Raw genomic sequence first — 25,454 nt, 5'->3', positions numbered from 1 at the left:
GATCCCTGTAACTTCTCCATTAATACATCTTACTGTCTTAGTACTCCTCAAGCTGTTACTCTTATTAGAAATGTCCTGGCTTGCATCTGATTTTAAATAATTAAAAAAAAAAAAAAAAACAAGACACAAAATGTAGTAATCAACAGCATTTATTAAGTGGTTAAAATATATATATTCCAAAAGGTTTGTTCTGGCTGTAAAACAGAAGACCCTCAATAAAGGAGCAATTTAATGAAGTTGTTCTCAACACACACACACACACACACACACACACATACCCCTCTACCCCACCCAACCACTCCGAACAGGTATGCGTCCCACAGCCCCTTTTTTAACCACCAATTCTTTTTACCATCTCTTGAAAAAAAAGTAGACAAATATCACACATTCACCCTGGAGTCCTTGACTACATGGCTTTAGAAATATGCACTCTGTCATATCACAAATGCCTACTTCTCTGAAAAATTCTTGCAGCTTCTTATCAAATGTTCTATATTATCCAAGTCTCCCTTCCCTGACCCTGACAAAAAAAAGAATAAATTTAAGGCTGACATATAAAGTTGTTGAGATATTTTTGTAACTGTATGCAATCCAAAAACGTGACTACATTCACCAGCTGTTCAGGGAAACAGGCCAATGGGTCATAAATTTGCCAGCATAACTTGTCGAAAGTGCTCGATAACCCATATATTCATGTAATCTGCTGGCATAAAGAATGGTCAAAACCTGTACACACCTGGGGAAGCCTACACTAAACATCACTTCCACAAGGCCATGCCTTTAAATGACTACTTTAATTTGCCCCAGGGTTTCCAGGGCGGCAAGGTTAGGTTTACTAATTAATTTAAATGGTCCCAATGACTTCAAATAGCAGTCAGATATAGAACATTGATAAAAAAAATAATTGTTTCCAACTTTGTATTAACACAGGGGAAAATTAAATGCCTCATCTGCTAAAAGTGTATTCATTTCAAATTAAAAGAACTAAAGGCTGGTCTGTGCCCTGCGGTTCAAATCCAGAGTTCCCCAGTGTTTGGGAATATTCACATTGGAGGGACTGGTTCAGCCCATTGCTGGGGACAAAAGACAGGATTTTCATTTTGCTCAGAGCTCAAGATATGGTTCTGACATCTTTAAAAACCACCTGGTTGGAGAGTATGACTAAAAATAGGAGAAGAAATAAAAGAAGTGTACCATATGCAGGAATATGTACTCTAAATGCCAGAATTGCTTATAAGAAGTAATATTCAGACCTTCCACACAAATTTCTTTTGCTGCCTAAACATTTGTCATGGGAATGATTATTTCATTATTCCCATTGATAAAATGTAGGCCATACTGTGCCTGCATTTTCAATCATTGCATAATGATTTAAAATGCTCTTTCCTATGTATGTTTCAGGTTATGAATAGGACTGACGAATGGACAGAATTGCAGAAATCGATTTCTTTTGGGATTCTATTACACCATCTGCTGTTTTTTTCAGGGAATATCACTCATCTAGGTCTGAGAGAGTCCTACAGGGAGTTGAGGTAAATGAAATCAGAGTAAATTACCAAGGGGGACAGTGCATCAAAGCTCTCATTTTTCACAATACACTTAAGAAGCCGGTCTAAATTGAACACAAATGTTCTTTCTGTTCAGGTAAATAAAATACAGTATGTTACAAAAGGGTCGTACAATGAATGTTCTTTAGGGACACCTATACAAATCCTTTTTTTTTTTTTTTTTATCATCAAGGAACAGATGAAAAATAATCTTTCTGTCTTCTTATCACGCAAACACCCCCGAATACAAGGGCTGGTAGCCACTGTCCTCCCTCTTGCATGTGAGCACACAGACACTCATCATTCCAAAGAACTGCAAAGGAAAAACACGGATCTTTAGCTTTGCTTTACCTTAGCTGTACCCTTTTGTGTTTGAATCTAATGTGGCATCTAAGCCTGAATTAGGTTTTAATCTTTCTGGCATGGACACTGACTCCCACACATTTCTAAAGAACTAATATACGGGAAGTTCCTATTTAAATAACTATGGAAACTGAGGAGGGTTTTCCTGCTCAATTACTCATTCTGTACTAATTCCAAGGCAGCATCTCCTGTTGGCAGGACTGTGCTGGGTTTAGAATTACATCCATAATATTTCTAAGCATATAAAGAGATGCAATAAAAGATTAACCATAATATGCCAAGTCAGAAGAGAACAAGGGCTGGAAAGAATGAGCACAGTCAATAAAAGAAACAACAGATCATGAGAAGGTGAAATGTATCCGTGTACAGAGTAATAAAAGGAAATGGTGGAGGCCCCTTTACTGGAGTAATTTAAAACTAGCCTAGAAAAAAGCACTAAGACAGCGGTGCTCAACCTGCTGGCCCAACAGGCTGGACAAGTGGTGCAGAACCAGTCTATGGGCTAGATCTGGTGCACAGTGTCAGTCCACGGTAACCCCATGCACTGGATCAGGCTGTGCACACCAGCCTGAATCTGCACACTGCATCCAGCCTGCAGGGTTCCCCAAAAGTCTGGAAATTTGGCAGCAGGGGAGGTGTAATGAATGTTGCCACCCTGCTTTCAGACCTGTAGGGAGATCCATGGGTTGGATGACAGCCCCACAGGCTGGATCTGGCCTGTTGGCCAGAGGCTGAACCCCCCTGCACTAGGAGATATGCAGTATCTGATAAACTTGCTCCGACGGGGGCGGATTGGGAAAAGGAATTTTTAACATCATCGGATCAGACCCCAGTTCTACAATCCGATCGGCAAAGATGACCCTCGCTCCTGCACTAACCCCAGTTTAGGATGCAGGCATTCAATAGTAACAGCTTTTTCTTTGGTCCAACTTAGGAGACAATCATTTATAGCAAGGGTGTCAAACTTACGGCTCACAGGCCAGATCCAGCTCAGAGTGCCATATCATAGAGGGCCCAGAAGCTTGGGATGTGGTGAGCAGGGGCAGAACCATGCTACCAAAATCAGGGTACACATGTCCCCTGTTGCGGACATGTGTCAGCAGTGGTGTGAGCAACAGCTGTATTAACCCACTTGGCTGCCACTGGTGCACATCCCGCTACTCCAGATCCAGCCCAGGAGACAGGGTGAGTTTGACACCCTTGTTTTATAGAATACAGACATTTAAGGAGCAACTATTTTGCTGCCCCTGGGTTTGACACATCAGCCAAACTAGGCTGGGGAAGAAGATGCAACTAGCTCAGGAAAATTCTAAAGAAACAGTGATAAACTACTGGGTTAAAAACTCTGGGACCATATCTCCATGAACATGGAGATGGGTTTTGGATGTGCAAGCTTTTCAAAGTTTGATCCCAGGGTTTCAAAAATAGTTTTCACTTGTAAGGCAAATTTGGTTATTATTACATTACTTATTTGATTTTTGTTATATATTACTAACTCATTATTCTTTCAGGTTCTCAGGCAAGGGTCGTTTGTTTTTTAAATCCTAACGGAATTTAAAAACAAATTACTCAAGTTATGGAAAATATTTGTATTTTAAAAGCCATTTAACTCATTAAAAAAACCCCAACCTTTGCACTTGAGCGAATGCCTAAAACAATTCAGCCTTCCTAGGTCTGGACAGAACCATTCCTTATTGTGCCAACAGAGGAGCAAATTGTCCAAAAGAAAAGGAGAGAAGGGTGGAAATAGACATGCAGTGAATCCCAGCCCTGCTCCCTCCTCAGGTCTCTGTAAAAACCTTTTTCTATTCAAACTCCATGCAGCACATTTGTTTTGCCCCCATATTCCTGGGGTCTGGAATTAAAGAGCAAGTGTTCTCCACTCCCATGGAGAGTTCCTGCTAGAACATCTGTTTGTATTAACTTCCCTTATTCTCTTGGATCTACTACAAAACCACAAAAGGAGCAAGCAACTCACAACAAAATTACATACAGGCATAGGAGGAAGGGCCCAGAAAGCATCACAGGGGAGAAAAAGCCTCTATTTTCTGCAGGAATTAAGAACTACCCAACCTTAGAGCTAAATACCTTTATGATGGCAAATCCCAGGATTACAAGCATAACATAGCTGAGAACGCTCTGCAGCCCAAGTTCCACCTTCGGTGCACAGCCCTAGAAGGATGGAGAAGAGGTGTTACCTGATTTCACTGGTAATGTGATAACAAAAACTAATGAAATACAGTGGAGCAAGTTACACAGTCTCTGGAAGCAGGCAGGACCTTGTGTGGCTCTGCTGTAACCCACCTAGCCAAATGCAGAAGCCCGGCAGCCTCAACCAGAGCTAACACTTTCATATTGAGTGGCAGCAGGCCTCTGAATAGCCCTAATTACCATGTATACATTTCTGTTAGAAATGCACTGATATAATGGTCACTTTGAACTGGCACAGATAACAGGAAAATTAACATTATCAGTAATTGAGTTTTTTTGGCCGGGGTAGCCAATAATGTCACAATAAATACCAAGTGCATGGACACAGCCACAGCATGCACATGGCCAGGAGTGCAGCCCAGCAGCTTGGAGAGCAGCATCCAGCCAGGAAGTCTGTGGGGAGAAGGGCATGGAGGCAGATACAGACCCCCACAGTGAGGGAGGGAGTGGGGCAGCGCCAGGTGCTATCCAGCCAGGGTGTTGAATGCAACCCCGGGATCAGGGCAGAGCCACAGGCGGCTCTTCACCACCGCACGCACCCCCAGGGGAGGCATGGAGGACATGTGCCCTGCCCCGGACTCACGCATAGGGCAAGGGTGGGCTGCCTGCTGTGGACTTAGAGCCAGGGGCTGTGCCGGCTTCTTCAAGGTGGGGGGTGGGGCTGGGGGGGGGAAGTAGGTACGGTGAATTTTGGGGAGGCTACAACCTACCCTGTAGCTAACTCTCCCAGCACTGCTGCCACCCAACCCGAGCAAAGCCCCAGCCCGACCCCTCACTGGGAAGAGGCTGGCACAGCCCCTGGCCCCAAGCCCACAGTGGGAAGCCCACCCTCATCCCATGCACAAATCTGGGGGGCACGTGCCCCACATGCCTCCCCCGGGGGGGGGTGCGCAGCAGTGGGGAGCTGACTCCATGCCCCCCCAGATGAGCTGCCCGTGGCTCCATCCCACTCCCTGGGTCACATTTACCACCCTGGCTGGGCAGCACCTGCCCCTGCCTCACTCCCTCCCTCACCATGGGGGCCTCTATCTGCACCCCAACGTCCCTTCCCTTTCCGCACACCCCTTCCACACCACAGACTTATCGGTCAGAGCTGCTCTCCAAGCTTCTGGGCTGCATATCGGCTATCGGTTTGGTATCACCCAATAAGGCTGATTAAGAATCGGCCATCGGGACTGGCCATAAAAATCTTTATCAGTGCACCCCTAATTTCGATGAACCATAACTGGCACAAGTGACTGACTGCATGAAAGTGTTTGCTCCATACAGATCCTTGGGAACCACAGTGGTCTATCAGAAGGGAACATGAGGGTTTGTTGAATCCCACATGGTTTTTTTTCCTTGATTAAGTTGAATGAATGTCTTAAAAGAATTCTGGAATAAATTAGAGGCTGAAGACACATACTTGGTAGGGCTGTGCAAAGCTTCGGGTGCCAATTTGATTCAGAGGAGATTCAGCCCAATTCGGTGGCCGAATCTCCAAATCTGAATTGAATCAGGGGACCAATTAAAAGGTTTGAGTCAATTCAAAGCTCTCCGAATTGATTCGGAAAAGATTCGGAAAGCTTTGGCAATTTGGGCTGTCCCCACTCGCTGCAGCAAGGAGCTGGACCTGGACTCCATGCTGGTAAGTAGGGAGAAGGGGAGGGGGGCTGAAGGGAGGGGGACCATGGGGGGACCCCTGCCAGGCCCCATCCCCTGCCTGCTCCCCCAAGCACCCCCCATGGCTGCCCCACCTGCCCCAGCTCCCGGTTGTTTAAAAAAAGCCCCTACTCACTGGGTGCTGCTGGGCGTGGGAGGAGGGGGGCAATTCCCACTGTTCCCTCTGCGCTGCATGGGGGGCTCTGCCACGAGCCCCCTGACCCCTGCCCGCTCTCCCAGCCCCCCCATGGCTGCCCACCTGATGTCCCTCAGGCCCAGCTCGAGTTGCTTTCTGCAGCACCTGCGCCAACTTCATCCACCTTCCTTTGCCTGGCTCAGAGGACTCTAGAGAGCTGATAGGCAAAGAGGAGAGTTTCCCCATCTCAGTGTAATTAAATTCACCTCAGTATTGAGATCCTGTGGTTCACTCAGTTGTCCTGTGCAGTTCTTAATATCCTGTTTACAGCAGCTCACAGGAACGCTGTTATTACCAGTGCTATTAAACCATGGGGTGGTTGTCCAGTCAGAGTAGTTATTCACTCCACAACACTGAAACTGTGAAACAAGACATGATTAAATAAATGCAAACAGAGTGGAAGGTTGTACAGCTGAGGTCCTGCCTTTCTTTGAAATACTACAACGCTCTGAATATTGTAGTAGCATGGGAGCGCTCAACCTTTTTTCATTAATGATTACTGCGATAACTTATCCTTTTTCACGGAGCGCTAAAGAAAATCAAATAGGTATAATCGTCATCGCATCATTACTTATGTCTTTCAAAGTGATTCTTGATGCAATTGCAAGCGCTTTCGAGCCCTGTTTTTGGACTTGTTGGAGAGCACCTTATATGATCATGAGAGCTCCCGAGCACCAGGTGGAGAATGCCTGCACCAGCACTATTCTAAAGGCGTGAATGGACCATCAGTATCATCTTATTCAAATGAAAGTGGAGTACTCCTAACTCGCTCAAGTCAGAATTTACGGCATTCAGCCCATCACAGGCTAGGCCCATAGAGCATTTCTTCCTTCTGCTGTTGGTGTACCCCGAAAGATAGGAAGAAGGAACAGGGGAAGTTGCTTCAGTAGCACAAAAACTGTAGAGAACAAAAACAGGATCAGAAAGTCATCCTTATCCTTGGTCAGCACTATTGTGTGTGTGACTATAATTAGGATGGATTACAGATTTGTACGAAGACCTCCATCCTTCAGAAAGTTACCAGTAAAGAAAACAGATAACATTTCCGTAGTAAAAAAAAAAAAAAAAATCTCCTCACATGTATTCACTGTGAAGACATCCTGGTGAGAAGTGTCACTACAGAATGCTAAGACGGGTGGAAGGAATAAGAAGCAAAAGTTTAGTGATCACCATTTCAGGGCACACACGTCGAGCCTGATCCATTAAAATGAGTGGGAGTCTTTCCATATAATAAATGGATTCTTGGATCAGGGTCTCTGGCTGCAAGCTAGGAGCCTACTGGGTCACATCTATTTCCATACATGTGAACAAGAGTTCAGGGTGCTAAGTGTCCTGCAGACCTCAGTTTTGGATTAGCACCAGCTCAGTCTTTTCCCAAAGCTGAATTCATTGTTTAATATCTACTGGACATTTTAAAACAGTTTTCTGGAGCCCGAACATAACTCCTCCTACCTGTTCTTGCAGGTAATCCACAACATCAGCCTCTGCGCTTTTCCCATCATATTTCTGGAAGACTGCACGCATTGTGCTTTGCACATCTGTTTTGACCTGCCATGAAAAAAAACAGTGCAGGATGTGTGTAAAAATAACAGCTCAGAAACATCTCAGATGGAAACTCTGGGGAAATCCCCAGCAAGACCAACATAATGAAGTCAAGTACTGTTACTTTTGATAAAAGTCTTGCACTGCTTAACCTGATGGCACTCTTTGATAAAAACACTTCTCCTCTTTAAATAGAAGAGGGTTCTTAAAGCTGGGAGGAGATCTTGAGCCTAGGCATGACTTCAGCAAGCTCATTAGGAGTTTGCTCCAATTTCTATTCAGCACCACCTGGATCTTTTTTCTTCCTAACAAATCCTCAAAAGTACTTGGAGTTCAGTCCCACACTGTGCCTACCTAGGGACAACCCTAAGCTGAACTCATACTCTACCCTTTTATTCTGAAATAACAGAGAATAAGAGGTTAGTTGTGGAAAAGGGAGTAAAACATAACGTGTGCCCTTCCTTTATTCAATATTACAGTACATATGCTCATTTTTTAGCTTACCTTTTCTCTGTAAATGAATCCCAGGACAAAAGCAGAGACTTCTGCAACAAAGATAATCAAAATAATGACCAGAAACTGAAATCAAAGAGAAGAATAATCAGTAGAATGCCCAATGGTTTTAGATCAACTAAGTCAATGTAATGCATCTTTCAAGTCAGATAAAACATATTGTCATTATCCAGAGATACCTCTCCAGAGAAAAAGGACTCCAGAAACTGCTGTGGTACAATATTACATATGACCAGGGTAATGATCAACACCTCTTGAAATCCTAAAGACTCATTTGAATTAACAATCCCACCACATAAGAGGTGTGTCTATACTAAGAACAGGTGCAGACCATTGAACCTGTTGGGCCTCCCTGAAGAGTCCACCAAGACCAACAGTACTAACCTGATGTGACCACCCAGCCTCGAAGAGCAAGCTGGACCCCTGGCAGCAAAATCCTCAGTGCTAACCCCCCTACACCGTTTTCTGGAATGGGTTCATCCCTGTTTGTACCACACTACAATCATTTCAAACTCTCACTGTTGTTCATGTCTGTTGTGAACAGGTGTCACTCCTGCTGTGGATAATGCCAAACTGCCCTTGACTATCAATATGCAAAAAGGCTAGGGTCCTCTGCTTGCACGAACTGACAAAGCTTCATTGAAATCAAAACACCAGCTAAGGATTGGGCCCAGACCATGCATTGCTGAAGACCAGACTTGCCATGAGAACAGCTGATCAGCACCTATCTTCTCAATTGTCAGCTATATAAGAAAAGCACTAGGTGGAGAAGACGCAGCTAGCAACTGCGCTCCTCTACTTATCTGGTGCCAGAGAGCAGCAGACCTGGCTGAAGTGTGGGTCACAGCTACCTTTGTAACATTAACAGGCAGCTTTGCAAAGACACAAGGAGGAGCAGAGCAACGCGACAGGTTAGGAGGGCTGGTCTAACCTTGGCCACTGACAGGCTCACTTGGCTCTCAGCACTTTGGTCCCGCATGCCAGATCCTCTGGTGCTGGTGTATGAGACTTGTCAGATCCCCAAGCACATTGAACCAAAAATAGGAAAACTGAAAAGTTCAATCCCACCGCTGCTTCCCCCTAACCTGGCTCAGTGGTTCTGTTTGGGTAAAAAAGCTCATCAGACCCTGTCAGGGTAGTTATTCTTCATAGATTTCATAGACATTAGGGCTGGAAGGGACCTCGGAAGATCATCGTGTCCAGCCCCCTGCCCAAAGGGCAGGAAGTCAGCTGGGGTCATAGGATCCCAGCAAGATGAGCATCCAGTTTGCTCTTGAAGGTGTTCAATGTAGGTGCTTGAACCACCTCCGGTGGCAGGCTGTTCCAGACCTTGGGGGCTCGGACAGTAAAGAAATTCTTCCTTATGTCCAGCCTGAAACAATCTTGTAGTAGTCTATGACCATTCGACCTAGTCGTCATCCCTGGGGGCGCTCTGGTGAACAAACGTTCCCCCAGATACTGGTGGTCACCCCTGATAAACTTGTAGGTGGCCATCAGATCACCCCTGAGCCTGCGCTTTTTCAGGCTAAAGAGCCCCAGGGCTCTCAGCCTGTCATCGTAGGGTCTGCTTCCCTGACCTCTGATCACGCGCGTGGCTCTTCTCTGGACTCTCTCAAGCTTCTCCACATCCTTTTTGAATTGTGGAGTCCAAAACTGGACGCAGTACTCCAGCTGCGGCCTCACTAAGGCCGAGTACAAGGGGAGAATGACGTCCCGGGATTTGCTTGAGAAGCATCTATGGATGCAAGCCAGCGTTTTGGTCGCTTTACTAGCCGCAGCATCTCACTGCAGGCTCATTCTGACAGACAGTCACATGGTTTCATGTTAAGGCAGTTTTGCTTCTGCTTTTTAACAAAGACTCCACACGGCAAAATGAAGAAACTTTTTCACCAAACTCAGTCTGATAGATTTTGGTGGCAAGAGCCCACACTAGGTGTCTGGGAGGCCCTGTGATCCATGACAGTGAATTTTCACCCTGCCCAACAGTTCATTTAACCCGCTTCAGCAATACTGTGCAAGAGATCAGGGTGGAACATGCAATACTCACAAAACCCAGCCCAACACGGGACTCCCGGATGGTGGCACAACAGCCAATCAGTCCAATGATGAACATCACTACAGCAACACAAATGATGATCACAGCTGGCAGCAGAGCATACTTGTCCTGCAGGAAGTGGTCGTAATTCTTGTAGGTGTTAATGACATATGCCCCAACATAGCTAAGACCAGCTGCTGCCGCCTAAAATGCAAAAATATCCAAGGTTTATTTGTTAAACATCTTTTTAGGATAATAATGGAAAAAATGACCTGTTCACTGCAACACAAGTAAAATGCCAACTTAAGAAAAGCAGTGACCGTGATCTGCAGAGACCTGGAAAGAGGCAGAGATGTGAAAGTAGCAACTAAACCAAAGTAACATGCAACTCCATTCTGGTGTCTGCAGATGCAATTGCAAGGAGAAAGTCAGTGGGGCAGTGCACCAATCTGCCTGAAGAAAAAATCCTAACTTTCAGAAGATTCGCAGAAAAGTAGCAAGGTACACGAGAGCTTGCTCTTCCTTTTTTCCATCTTCCATAAAGACCTCTATATTTAAAGCAGGCGTCTATACAGCGCTCCTGGGACATGGTCAAATAGAATTAATAGGAATTGCAGTTGTTCGGCACCCCTAGATATTATTTCATCTCTGGCACAACTAGGGATTTTCAAATTAACAAATTAACTGAGGATCTTATCTAAATTAAACAAAAACATAATACAGATAATATTCTTGCTCTAAGGAACTGATTCCAGAGCAGCTATGGAGATGCTTTCCCCATGGCTTTTCACATAAAACACTCCCTTTTAAAGAGCTTTGCAAAAGAAAAAAAAATCTTGCCAAGTCCAACAAAACCTTTAAAAGAAGCAAGTAAAAGGAGTTGTATACTCACCAGCTCTGATCCTATTTTAAATTGCTATTCTACCATGCTGAAAGGATCAATGATGTTGGCAATAGTCATCTTACATTTACACAGCAGTTCCCTCACCCAAAGGCATCTGTCACCCACAAAAGCTTATGCCCTATGCCTTAGTTAGTCTCTAAGGTGCCATTCTACCCTGCCCCAGCCTCAGAGTTGCCTGATAATGCTGAGATGAAGACGACAAGTGCCCACAATTTCCATTAGAAACAAAGCTTCCCCTAAAGAAGTCAGTGGGAATTTTACTGTTGCTCTCATGGGAACAGGATCAGGCCCACTAAGCTCACTGGGAGCGCTCAGAGCCAGACAAGAAGCACTCTGCAGCTCCCAGAATTGGGCCCTTTAGACCGATACTGCTTTTACTGAGGTCCAAAAAATCCTTTTGTCACCAGCTCTACTGGGGAACAATGCTGCGCCTGAGCAAAGCTCATAGGCCATCTAAATAATGGGATCATTCAAATACCAACAAAAGGCAGCTTCTGCTGGGGTGAAACAGAGTTTAACAGTGCACATCAGTTACTAATATCTTTTTTCACGGGGCCACACAGCTTCTATTCAAGACTCCATATGTTGTAAAATACACTGCACTCACAGAAATTCATGTTTAAAGAGACAATTGCTATCACAGAGATGCTGTTAAGAAACAGCACTCTCATCCATTCCACTCCCAACAAGGATTTTCTTTTCTTTTCTGTGCACAAGTCCTAACTGGCTGCACACAATTTAACCACCACTGTTAACCACTGCGCATTACTTAGAGAACAGCCTTTTGCTTATAATTGCTCTATTATTTACCCTAGAAGAGCTTCACAGATCATCTCAGCCTTTTGCTGAAAAGGAAAAAGTCAATGCTTATGCAAGTTTTCAAACAGCTGAAGAAACCCTTCCCACGAATAACTTGCTCCAGGAAATTTGCATCAGTTCAAGCCAATGTACACTATAAACCCTTCAGCACAGCTGCAGTTAAAAGCCATCATCTCCACCACTCGCATCTATATGCGTGCAACTCTCCGAGCACATTCCCAAAGCAGGACTTCCGTTTCTAAAGGAAATGGGTTACTGCATCCTTTAAAATAAAATTGTTTGTAAATCATTTTTTACCATTTTGAAACTCACAGATTGAGCACTCATGAAAGATGCCAGATTAACACCCCTGAAAGCTGGAGTCCTTTAGCCACAGAATGGGAACAGCACTGAGAATAACATGAAAGTTTCTGCAGAATGTCCTACCCATGTCTTAGCATTGATGTGGAAAGGCCACCATAGCCCGTTTGGATTATGGTAACAGTTCAGTCTTTGCAGCCCAATCAAACCACTAGGGAGAATAACAATAAAGGTGTTGATGTTTCTGGTGTACTAATACCACTGACACAGAAACCAGAGTGGAAATGAGTACATGCATTTCATGTAGGCCATTCCAGGTTTGCAGCCTAAATGTGAAAGAATCTCCCCTGATCCATCTGGTCTCCTAATACTGTATTGTTTAATTAAAAGCAGTATACTTGATGTTTTCAGTGCTAAAACTGGTTGAGAATTTCTACTATTTTAGCTCCCTTTTAGTCCCACACCCATGCCTGACTCAGGCTTCTCAATTATATCCAGATGCAGGGAGCCATATTAAACCTAAAACTAGTTTCACCCCATGCAATTCTAGTGTTTTGTCTCACTGCTCAAGCCTCTAAACCACAGAGACCAATTACACTTGAATCAACTGGGACTGACTTAAGCCATATGCATATTAAGGACATTACTCCCACGTCATTCCAGGAGCCTTTTCCATGGAATATCAGGGAGAACTATCTGGAAGAGGAACGGCATTGCCAACTCAAACTCACACAATAAAGAGCCACAGAGTTCATCCTGGCAATCAACCACATCCTTTCACAGGTCTGCACGTCTAACACGTACCTCTGGATCCATTTGTGACAACCCCCTCCTCCCTCTTCATGAAATATCTACCATCCCAACATGACATTTGCAGAGGAAACCACCGAATTAAGATGTTGGAAGGGACCTCAAAGCTCATCTGGTCCAACCCCTTGCAGGAATAGGGTTGCTCAACTCTCCTGCGTTAAACCAGGAACTCAACCTCAGCAGAGCATCCATTTTGTGAGGAAGCAGGGATGAAGGTCAGGATTTGACCCCAGTTCACAGTGGGCATGACCAATGAAATGAGATGGATAGCGACATAGTTACTCCCGGAGTAGCTTTCAGCCCTTTCCTTTTGAACACAGCTCCTGACTTAAACAACACATTTGTTCACCGAGTATCCTCCAGTGAGGAGGACTGCAACTCCAGTGGTTAGAAAGTAACTTGGAAAAGGTGGCACACAATGAGAAATTACATTTGGGTGCACTTAAGGCTGGCTTCCGAGTTTTCAGGACCTGTGCACTTAAGTCTATGACTATGCTGCAGAAAACACATCTGAGCTGGCTTCAAACTAATCAGCTCAGGTACGGATAGCAATCCCGCCAGAGCAGCACTGAGCTCAACACAGGATAATTTACCGTGTTTGATCGGTACCTCGGCTTTCAGGCTAGCTCAGGTATCCCTAGAACAGACCAGAGCTGCTTCTGCAACTGCTCCGTAGGTGTATCCTAAACCCCCGTGAGATGGTGCCCATAAATCTTTTCTGTGACAATTCCCAAAGCCGTGTTGCGATTCCTCAGTTCATAACTGAGAAAAACACTTGGCTGACAGTCCCACAGAGATAAGGGCTGTAGCAATGACTGATATAATCTGGCCAACAGTAGGGTTCCCGCAGCCCTGACCTAAAAGTTTTCTTTTTTATGGCCTCTTGGTATTTGGCCTTGCTGCTGGTACCACCAGCAAGTTGCTGGTTAGTACAATTTGCGAGGGTAGTTTTGTGACATGGAGAGCTAAACTGGAATTAAACAGAGATCGCAATCTCATTTCACACACACCTGACACTACAAGGTCAGACTGGAGTCAATACCTAAAAAGGTCAAAAGCTCCCTGTTACGTTGCTAGTCTGACGACCAGGATGAATCCTTTTCCAAGGAGCTCTGAGAACCCCCCATCTAAAGCATACACCCACACAGGTTCAAATCCAGTCAAAGTCAGTATTATGCTACTCAATTTTTTTACTGCCCTGCTGACCGTTTAAAAGTGGGAACAGTTTTATGGCAACTTATGCCAAGTCTCAGGATTAAAATGTCTCCACTTCAAATCAACACCATTGCTAGCTCTACATGCCATCTCAGCCAAGAGGGGGAGAAACGAGTGCCTGCGAACCTTTGTCCTCAATGCTCACGAGACCAGGCCACCCTCTCGCTCAAGACGCGGTTCTTGGAGCAACCGAGCAGAAATGGCTTGAGGAATCAAAAAGCAATTGGGGGCAGACACATTAACTGAGCATTACAATATACATTGAACTGCCTGTTTCATTTTTGTGCCAGAAGAGTTAGGAGTAAAATCTTATATCAACAGCACGACAGAAATGAAGTGCAGTTGTATGACTTAATGCAGTTGAGTTAATCTGTGGTACTCCAAGGATTTAAAACCTTCTGTCATCGTATAATGGCCTTAGAGAGCCAAATGCTATAAATAGTCCTGTGCTTCTAGTGTAGGAGACAAAACAGCAGGACCAAATTCCTCCGCTTCATAAATTAGACTTTGCAAGAGATTCTTAACACATGGAAATGTCAATTCATCCCCCAAGACATCCATTACATTCCTCATTTCCTATTTGTTCTCGAGTCCCACATTGTCGACTGTACCGCAACAGAAAAAGATGGGCAAAACACATATGCTCTTGTACACACACCAGGAGTCCTGAAAACGTCTTAAATATTGTAAACCTTTAATTCTGAAAGCCACGCAGAACTTTGTTGATAATGTCTTTATGTTTCTGGTTGTGCCTAATTATGAATTCAGTGCTCAAAACATTTCCATTAATCTCTCAGCAGCAAGAGGAGGAACCAAGTTTAAATGAGGAAAGGTTAAAAGAACCGGGTTTATTGTAGGGGAGGGGGATCCTATGTAGATGTGTAGTTTTCTGCATTTCTAGAAGGCCTTCTAGTTTCAGCCTTTCCAAACATCAATGAATCCTATCAATATCGCAGCAAGACAGATACATTTTCTTCTACATTTCAGACCTGGGAAAACTGATTAACAGAAATATTAATGGACTTCCCAAGTCACATATTGGAAATGAAATCAATGGTTAAATCAAGAATGAAACTTCGGTGTCCCGTCTCCTAGGATTCTTGTCCCCATGCTAGACCACGCGCCTTAGGAGAAACGTTGTAAGTGATGAATGGGAACAGTAAAGCTGATATAAACCATCCAAGCTAGTGTAAGCAGTTTTAGAAGAGCCAAAAATGAAATAATAGAAAGACTAGGAAACCAGGAACAAGTGGAATGGTGTAGTAACGGGCTTGACTGACACTGGATGAGATTTAACCAGCTGTATCTATACCACTTACAAACTTCAGCAGAAAAATCGCATGTCAAGCAGTTTGCAAAAGATTTTCAGGCTGGTGTTGCTTCTCGGCTGTATTAGTAATACCACAAGCAGGGTCGTTCTCATGGCAAGTCAGAATTCTGCTTGTAAAAATACTGGGTAGCAAGACAGGAAGATGGATGGTGTTGGGTACAGCTCCTCACTTTCCCCATAAACTTAAATAAAGTGAGGATTTCACTCATGTTCTTTAATACAACTGAGTGTTCAAAAGTGTTGGGAAAGATCAAGTTGGATTTGGCTAGGGAACTGTTTGAGTTCTGGATAAACAATCTGTTCATGTTAAAGGAAGGGCCTCAGATTCAAACTCTGACGGGAAGAGAATAAATCATTTCAGAATACCGTTGTAATGATCACTCAGACCTGGGGCCAAAGTACTGCCAAATACTGGTGAGGTTCAAAATCCAGATCTAAATTTCAGTGATACAGTCTCTTTTCTCATTTTATCCAAATGTATTAGTCCGTCCTCAAAAATGAGGCAAAGCTTCTACAAACAAAGGGAGATGTCGACAAAGAATGAGCTTTTTGTGCTCCAAAGAAAATTGAAAGAGAGTGGAAAGATGGAAGCATAAAGTAGATCAAACAGGAAAAAAGATTAACAAATGAAAGAGCCAAGTTCAGACTAAGCTTTGCAGGGTCAAAGCTTTTATTGTGTGTACATATTCAAACAACTGCTGAACTTTTGTAAATCTATCCAGTGATTTACCACAATTATTCCCAGTAATTCACACCCGAAAGAAGTTTGTTCATTATTCACTCTAGAGCTTCAAGCACCCAGACAGGGAGCACAAAAAATATTGCCTGCCAACATGGTCCAGCAGAAAAAAAGTTACTGTACTAGGAATCGAGAGATGTGGGTTCTACTTTTGAATCCAGCCAAGCTATTTAAAGTTTCGGTACCTCACTTTCCCCATCAATAATCCTTACTCCTCTCCTTTGTAAAGCGTTTAAGATCTGTGATGTATAGTAGACTAAGTTCTATGATGTAAAATAGACACCGTATTCACTCAGATACTGCATTAACCCTTTCCCCACAAAAAAAAAAAAAAAAAAAATCAGTCCCCCAAAATATACACATCCTAATTAAACAGGAAATTGGATTTTCTTTACTGGACTAGAAGCATGAAAAACTGTGCTGCAAAATGGCTTCCCCTTCTCTCCAGCCAGCAAGCAAGCGAGCAGGTGCAGAGTCTGGCGTTGCTAACCCTTTCACAGCTGCAACTGAATTGGCAGCAGTTTTTGGTTGGACTTTGTCCCTGCTTGCTTGCTGGCCAAGAGAGAAAGAGCCCTCTTTCTGCAACATAATCTTTCCACAAAAAAGCCAGATCTACGCCATGACTGGAAAAAAACCTCTGAGATTCTGTCTTTTTAAAATAAGGCATGCATCTTATTCAGATGCCTGCAGTATGTGAGAAAAATACAGTGTTATTATGGGATCAACCCCATCGCACAAGGAATAAAATATCAAGCAGCTTGCAAAACTACTTTCCCAGCAAGCTGAAAGTTACTCATCTCACATATGCAGCATCTACTGGCAAATTAACAGTAGTTTCAAAAATCTGGATCAGTACCCAAGTGATTTGCTAACCATGATGGTGGGATAAGTACATTGCTACTAACATTATTCCTAGCAATTCACTTGACCAGCCTGATTCAAAAGACTAAGATGTGTTTCGGGAAAAGGCAAATATTGAAGGAGACAGAGTTCAAGCAAGTAGACAAGATATATTTGGGTAGAGACAAAATGACCTCTTCCTAGTCAGGAAACTTCCTTTGTTCTTCCTTATGATTTGCTAAAAAAAACAAACAAACTCCTCCAACATATTTATACAGGGATCATGTATTTCTAGGTGCTGAAGAATTCTGCAAGGCAGATTTCAAAAGATTTACTGGAAGCACCGCCACCGAGAGCAGGTGAAACACTTAGGCCCAGGACTATCCAAACCAGGAATTTGCCTGTTAAAAATACTGACAGCCACAGACTAATATAACTGCACAACTGCAGTCTCTAGTATAGACTAGACAAGCAAAGCTAAGATTTGTATCAGAGTGGTTTAAATCTGCTCGAAACCACGGCTAAATCACAAGAGTGCAAATTTCAATACATGTCAGCACAGATTTGCACTGATAAAGCTAAGACGCTGGACAAGGCCTAATGAAGCTAGTCTGGACATAGCTGATGAAGGAGGAAACTATGCATTTAGTTTTTTATCATTCTACTCCATCTGCTGCATGCTGTGGTCATCCCTAGGATGCTTTAAGGCTGTGAGGCATGGACGCTTAATGAGAAGTTAAAGAACAGAACTGAGGTATTTGAAATGCGTGTCTCGCACACTGAGCACCGGACCAATGAGTCTGCCAAGCAGCAAATCAGTCAAGAAAACTGGAACCTATGAACCGTTGTTGGAGGTTATGCGATGAAGGAAGCTGCAATGGCTTGGACACATCACAAGAAGGCAAAACACCCCTACCAAGACCATAATTCAGGGCACAGTGGAGGGAAAGACCTGCAGTTGCTCAGGCTAGAAGCTAGAGGGTGGTACAGCAGCCCTCCCTCCCTTGTATAGTGCTGAGCTGAGGGGAAGGTGGCCAGGCCCCAGCAGGACCTCTGATTAGGGAGGTCTGCCTGCACCATCCCAGGCTTTTCCCCATTGCCAGCCCTGCGGCCTGAGCTAGCACTCTGAGGCGAGGGGTGGAGGGGGCATGCAGTGCATACATCTGTTGATGATACAGAGCTTTTCAGTCTCCTTCTCCCTGCTTCTGTATACTGTCTTCAGCAAACTGATGGCCAGCAAGCCAGCAGAGGGCTGATACAGTGATTATCCCCTCACCAGCAAAACACTAGGCTCTCGCCATAAGTTCTAACTCTTCTTGAACAGCTTAACACCTGACCTGTTGATTAGTTCCAAATAGCCCTAAGTGGTCACTGTTCTCTCTGCCTGTCCCAGTGAAATTGGAGAGAGAAACACACAGACACCTCTCAGCATTAGCTAGCATACCATGTCCCTAGGGTCCATGCTGTGGGAGATGGGATGGGGGGTGGAATTCCTGCTTAAGCAATGAGCAAGGAGGGTAGGGTAGGGGGAAGCCAGGCAGACCCTGCTGGGTCTGCAGTCTCTGCCAGAGCTGCAGCCAGGGAGCAGAAGGGAGGGGCCAGCTCTGCTGTGGAATAGAGAGCCCCACCCAGCCCAGAGAGCATGCTGGGATCCTGGGGGTGTCTGGTTTATCTTAAACCAGCAAGGGATATGGGATAGATATCACATAAACTGGTTTGACCCAAATCAGTTAAGTCTAATTCTACATTCAACCAAGTTTATCTCAAATTGGTTTCAGCCATTTTCAAACTGGTTTATGTGCGTTGAACATCTATTCCGTTACAGGTTTAAACCAGTTTCTGATCACTTAAGCCGGTTTCTGTGTAAGGTCTGTCCCTAGCCCAAACAACAGAGTGCACAGAGCTAGCCAAACGCAGGGCGGAGTGGAGGAGGGATATTACAGCATCTAAGGTGCCTCAATCGTCACAGCAGCCTCAGAACTGGCTTGGCTTGACTTGACTCCATCTAAAGTCACTGTAATAATGGTAAGAGGCATGGTTGGCCCGTGTAGGGCAATATCCTAACACTACCCCCAGAAGGACTCCACAGGCTGATTTTCATTCCCTGAAGGACTCCACAGCCTGCTAAGGCTTCCCATGAAGCATCCTTTGTTTTGTTCACATCCCTGAACAACAATTCCCATAAAAGCAGCTAAAGAGATGGTCAAAAATGAAAAGCCTTGTCAGAAAATCCCCTTCTCTAGCAGCTGAGCTGAGAAACAAAGCCATGACTATTGCTGCTGCCACAGCCATAATGACGTGGATTGTTTGGGCAGCTAGCTCCAGAAAGGTTTGTGCTCCCTAGCTCCTGCCTGTATTAGACTGAAAGAAAACAGGTTTTTAAACAATCAGGGAGTCAAAAAAAAAAGCAAACAAAAAACAACTGGGGTTTAGAGAAAATGGAGCCAAGCAAGGCTAAATCAATCAATACTAACCTCATTTTCCTAAGCTGACTATCAGTGACACATGGTACATTTCTGATTCATCAGGCCCAATTTTCCATTACCTCCACCTTGGGAATATTCAGCTCTGCAGGCCTACAGCTACACAATGGGCAGATCTGGGGCTGCAGGGAATTGCACCCCACTTCTGGTAGCATAATCAACTAGGGCAAGACAAGATGAGCACCATCCCTGGCCACTGATTTAGAGGTAGCAACATCAGCTACCTCGTTAGCCGTGTTGGTCCCAGGGCACACTGGGAGACATGATCCTTCTCCTGCTATGATTGGCAGTATGAGGTCAAGCAGCCATCCCATCCTCCGCTGGGTGGGGCAAGCGAGGGGAAAGGACAGGACAGGACAGGGCTGGACCCTTCCCTGGCTTCCAGACATGAATCGAGTCAACTGGGTGCCGTGTCCTGCTGGGGCACGGTGGGGAGGGGCAGGCAGGGTACCGGGATACGACAGGGCAGGGAAGTGCAGGCGGGGAGCAGCTCGGGAAGAGGAGCCAAGCAGCCTGGCCCCAACAGGACTGGGCCCTCGCCTCAATGGCGACTCTTTCCAAGCTGGGCAAGCACCCACTGCCTCCTGCCAATCACAGAGCCCAAAGGCCCAATCCTGTCCATACCCCTTTTTTTGCCCCAAATTCTAGTAATTTAACCCTGGCTGTCCCTAGATTATTTTCCTCCCAGAGTAGCGTTTTTTCTCTTGAACATCTATACACTTTTGTCTTCTAGCTGGAGAAACTGCGTGTCTGTACACGGCCTTTCGTTGCCATGTACAAGCCCTTGAAAGATGGATTCTGCCTGGTCACAAGGTGACTTTAATTTTGATTTCTAATTCCTCCTTGGCAGCATCATTCCTTGCACTGGTCTTTCCAGCTCTCTGAGAGAGATGGGCAATGCACAGCTACTTGGTGGAAGGGGGTGGGAGTTTTCAGGAAGAAGGAAGTATGGCTTGGCGTGGCTTTCTCTAGGGAAGCTTTGGATTCACGAGGTTTGCAAGCCATGCAAAGCACATGACTCCAGCTTGTTTTCTCCTGCAGTGTGAACTGCCAAAGCAACTCAGTAAATCTCCTCAGAACTTCAAACGAGTGTGAAATCAGACCGCATAGGACGAGCAATGTGAAGTTCAGCCATTTAATAGCAACTAATTTGTGGCTTGAGCAGTGGGCCTCAAAGCTACAGAGTTTTAATTAGACCTGATTTTTTTTAAACAGTTTCAGCACAGATTTGTCACAACTTTCATGAGAATCGCCAAACAAAACTGAATAGTGCCAAAACCTTTATTCTGAAATCCTCTGGTTTCTGATCTAGTCAAAATGTAGCCAGCAGTTTAATAGAGCCTATTGTTACAAAGTCACAAGGGACTCTTCAAAGCACATTTCTAACTGCATCAGTCATTCAGTACAATCAAGGCCCATGTTTCAGCCGGCTTTGCAAATATAACAGGGCTTAAATAGCCCCATTAGAAGAAAGTCATGGCCACAGGGGAAAAATCCAGGGATTTTTCCACCTCCAGGAACAATCCCAACCCCAGGGGGGTTTAAGGCTTTTTCAACGATCGTCTGCACTTGAGTCAAAAATTTACCTCAACATAAAAATGCTTCAATACAAAAATCATGAGGCTACAGTCTGTGTAATGGCCATTAACCGCACAGAAAAATTGAAGGGGAAGTGATGTAACAACATATAACAGGATAGGCCGTAACGGTCTGGAGAATCCAGTTCACAAACCGGTTGCGATAGCTTCTCCGACTGCTCACCGTCCAGATGTCATTGCAGTAAGATGGCGTTGTTGGTATGCTGCCTCCCCAGAGGAAATACACTGCACAGAAAAATCGTTTTACTGGCATTGTAAGCAGTCATAATAGAGGCTTCAGGCTTCTGTTCCTCCTTCCCCCATGTAGTCCCCTGCACACAGGTAGGTTAATAACTCCGATTATTGATATGTGCAATTTCTCCATAGTACAGGAGACAGCAACAGAAGCTTCCCCACCAGCAGTGCTTCACCAAGAGCCACCTTTAGAAATGAGAAAAACCTCACTCCTCATCCCCACTGAGGAAAGAAGTTAGGAATTATGACTTTGGGGGAAGGAGGTGCTGTGGACACAAATCTATCCAGACATGGCTGAGACCGGTCAGTCACTGGTGTCTCCAAAACTGCTCATCTCGACCTAATGAGCCCGATAACTCATTAGCAGTCTCTTGAGCCAACCCATCTTCTACAAGTGTTGCTTGTGATTAAGGATTGGATTTGGTGATAACCCAGGAGACCTCTTTCCATTCCTGTGTATTACATTCTGCTTTATAATTGCCTAGATGAAAGTGCTGTCTTTCCAAGACACATCTGATAGTTGAGCAAATAAAAAAAAATCTAGTCCACCCACAAAAAGTAAGAGCTAAATCTTAAGCACAGTGGAAATCTGCCATCTATATTGGTCACTGTACATAGTACATGACCAGCTCTTTCTGATCTCTGAAACAGTACTATTAGTGAAGTCTTATAGCACAGCTCCATGAAAAGTTACTGTCAGGCAAACTACAGCGGAGTAGCGGACATGCAACAAACCACCTGTGTTATCCCACAGTAAATGCAAAGCAGCTCACCCCACTTCCATTGAGGAGTAAGCTATTTCACAATTATTGCGATGCAGAACATGCACGCAGGCAGTTACTGCAGAGTACCCGACATGCTGCAAGTTCACACTCGGATTTGCCTCATGGTAGTTTGTTCAGATGCCCCAGCCTGGGAAGAAGTCAGTGCTTAACTATAATGGAAAGAACATGGGAATTAGCTAAGCCAATACTGGCAGGCAGTTCTTTCCGTCAGCAACAGCTTAATGTAGGATACCAGGTGTACCACTGTTGTAAAACTATTCCATCAGCTGTTACCAGATCTAACCAAGGAGCACAATAAGTCTATTAAAGCTTAGCAATGTGATGTAAAGATCTAGTGATCTTAATACAGGTTTGAGCCTCTTGCAGTGGGGTAAAAGAAAACAACATAATCCTTTAGCACATGTATTTAGGACCTACCTTGAACCTACTACCAAACAGCTAGCCTGCAACTGGATCTCCAGGTGTCAAAAAAACCTGCCCTGCTGCAAGTAAGCACAGTGCACAGGTGCACGTGCACTGTTTGTGGTGCTTCAAATGGCTTTGAGGAACCACAAACTGCGCACATGGACTCATGGGGACCTGCCCCAAGAGGATGAAGGACACCGAACTACAAGCTAAACACACCAGAACAATTGCTTGCTAAAAGACTTGTAGCACATCCACAACAGCGCCAAGTATGAAATCCAGACCTTCCAGTTCCCAGTGTAATGCCTTCACACTGGTGCAAAATAACCGTCAAACCATAAGCCCAAGAACAACCCCCAGATTTCTGCATTCAAATTAGGTCAAAAAACAAAGTTCAATCAACCTGACGAGTGCCTTAGATGAAAATGACCACTTTACATCAGGATCTTAAGATGTTTAACAGGAACTATTTACCTAGCCCCATAGAGCACTTACCCAACTTTGATCTTCCTAAAGTACACACAAAACTTTTTGATTTCAAGCACAAGTAAATGAAAGAAAAACCTGTTACCGAAATACTGAAAAAAATCCTTATCACTGCTTTATTTATGCATTTTTTAGATAAAGGTCTCACATGTTCACATTTGTTTCATGTAAACCAAAAACCTGTATCGTATTTAAAGAGACAACTCCAGGAAGCATTGAAGTCAGGGTAGCAATGAATTAGCATCACTAATTCTCCGGTGAAGAGAGTCGCATCTCATCTGCAGTCTTCTACAAATTCTACCTGTCGGACTTGCCAGTACATGTATTTAAGAACTGCATCGCCTGATGTCTCGACCAATGCATGGGAGCACATCGAAGACCTTAAGCAAAATAAATTCAGGTGCCATCAACAGAAGTTCACTGCATGGTCCTGGCTGTTCACTACATTTTGCGTCTCAGTCATACCCGGGGGATTCTTTTCAACATCTCTGCTGTTTCTGTCCGAGTGAGGCTTTAGAGGAAACTTTAGCCGATTTATCAAGTGTAAAATGGAAAGCACTTTCCCAGCTCTCGTCTGGAACTCGGTCGCTCCATAGCGCTAGAGGGCTTTGAGACCTTTAACGTTTCTCAGACCTACTTGGGTGCATGGGACCTTTTCACAAATAAACTTTTCCTGAGGCCCGAGAGACAACACGGAGCACAATAATGAGGAAATGCTCATCTCACAACCTTGCACAGTACACCTCTAAGCCTGCCAGACACTGTAGAACAGGCAACAAGGTTTAAAACAGCCAGCTAGTCCTTTTTTATAGTCTTGGAAACACAAAGGACACAATGATGGATTAAACCTGGATTGAACAGGCAAGAAACCCGAGGGGCTTCAACTCTCTCCAAATATTAACCCCATCAAAAGTAAAAACAGCAACTGGGGATTAATACAGAATAGAAAGACAAGCCCTCCTCTACTCCAAGAAGGACAAGCTACAAATGCACAGATAAACAACAAACCAGCACCTGCTTTAAAAAACCCACAAGCTGGATCTGGAGTCTTACTTTCTGTTGTCCCTGCCTTCAGGTAGCCTGGAAATGCTGCTATACCCTGAGAAGTTACTGTATATCTGTATTATTGCCAATCTCTTTTTTTTAGGCTCTCAATGAACTGAAAATTACACTTGCTCAATTTAAAAGCAATAAATTATTTTTCTGACTCCCACTGCTGGGGTCTACAAATTGACCTGTGCTCTTTTTGCCTCTTAGAGCATCACTTCCAATAAAAGAGCGATGCTCTGGCCCACATATCCTGGCTGACAGTCCCTGACGATGAATGAGACAGAACACAAACCACCTTGGCTCTTCCAGCATTTTGTTGGGTCCTCAAGGCTGAGAATAAAAATATACATTATGTGACTGAAGGGAATAGCTATGGCTCAAAGCCTCTTGTGCAAACTTGCTTGGGGAAAGGTGATCCACTCAAGGGAAGTGATACCATGGGCCAGATCCAGCTCCAAGCACTGTCATCTGGCCCACAGGGCTCCCCACACATCCATGTGGTGCCCTGAGCTCTGTGGCCCTGCACATTAGATTGGGACCCCACACCACCCTGCATGCCCAATCTCGGTGCGTGGGGCTGGGTGGAGGCAGCATGGGTGCATCCCAGCACAAAGGGCTGGGTGGGGCAGCATAGGGCCCCAATCCCGGTGCACAGGGGTACTAACTAAGAGTGTGCAGGGCCCGGTCCTGGTGCGCAGGGTCCCATCTAGCCCTTGGGCCATCCCCCACCACTCATCTGGCCAAAGGTTGAGCTCCACTGGCTTAACGCACCCATACCAAGAGTAGAGTAAGAGCTTGGCAGACAAGGTTCCTTGGGTGAATTTGATATCTTTTATTAGACCAACCCAAATAGTTGGAGAATAGTTAGAGTAAGAGCTTGGCACTTTTACAGACTTCATATTCCAGCAGCAAAATAGTCAAGCCCCAAGGGCAAACAACAACATCCAAGAACCTTTTTCTTAATATATCAGTACATCCTTACTGAACAGTTACTAGGGGCTTACAATTCAACCACTGCTCCTGGAAGGGGTAAAAAATTCCCATCATTCCCTTACCATACACAGGAGAGAAGGGCTGAAACAGCAGCATGGGGCAAGGGAGACTGTTACTGCCTGCCGCACACCTACCATCATGCCCCATTACCTCTGCTTGGATTGCAAAATCTTTGGAGCAGGGACTGTGCGCGCTCTACAGTGGATCTTCATTTTCAGGTATGGCCTGCAGGTGCCACAGGACAGATAACAATAAAAGCCGTTGTCTTCCTTAAAACTGCTCCCTTCTAGTGTAGGGCATCCCCTAAATAATAAAATTGCTTTCTTAAAACCTCTGTCTTCCTCAGCAGCGGGGTGAAAAAATAAAATGAACCATCATTTTCTTCAAGAACCAACACAATTGTTTAAATTCCTCT

General features: G+C 44.6%; 1 protein-coding gene across 1 annotated transcript in view; it reads right to left on the bottom strand.

Annotated features, from left to right (window-relative positions):
- Nucleotides 1-1,637: 1,637 nt before the first annotated feature.
- LOC102373847 (tetraspanin-36-like) overlaps nucleotides 1,638-25,454 on the bottom strand; it is a 29,897-nt gene continuing 6,080 nt past the window's right edge. The window contains exons 2-7 of the mRNA XM_006033136.3: nucleotides 10,061-10,252; nucleotides 8,005-8,079; nucleotides 7,411-7,506; nucleotides 6,165-6,317; nucleotides 3,999-4,082; nucleotides 1,638-1,860 (exon numbers count right to left, since the gene is read on the bottom strand). Coding sequence (XP_006033198.1) covers nucleotides 1,774-1,860; nucleotides 3,999-4,082; nucleotides 6,165-6,317; nucleotides 7,411-7,506; nucleotides 8,005-8,079; nucleotides 10,061-10,252 — 687 coding nt within the window. The 3' untranslated portion in view covers nucleotides 1,638-1,773. The remainder of the gene's footprint in view (nucleotides 1,861-3,998; nucleotides 4,083-6,164; nucleotides 6,318-7,410; nucleotides 7,507-8,004; nucleotides 8,080-10,060; nucleotides 10,253-25,454) is intronic.

Source organism: Alligator sinensis, unplaced genomic scaffold (genome assembly GCF_000455745.1).
Source record: "Alligator sinensis unplaced genomic scaffold, ASM45574v1 scaffold24_1, whole genome shotgun sequence".
Lineage (NCBI taxonomy): Eukaryota > Metazoa > Chordata > Crocodylia > Alligatoridae > Alligator > Alligator sinensis.
Note: the sequence above shows the minus strand (reverse complement) of the source record. Positions and strands in the feature narration are given on the sequence as shown.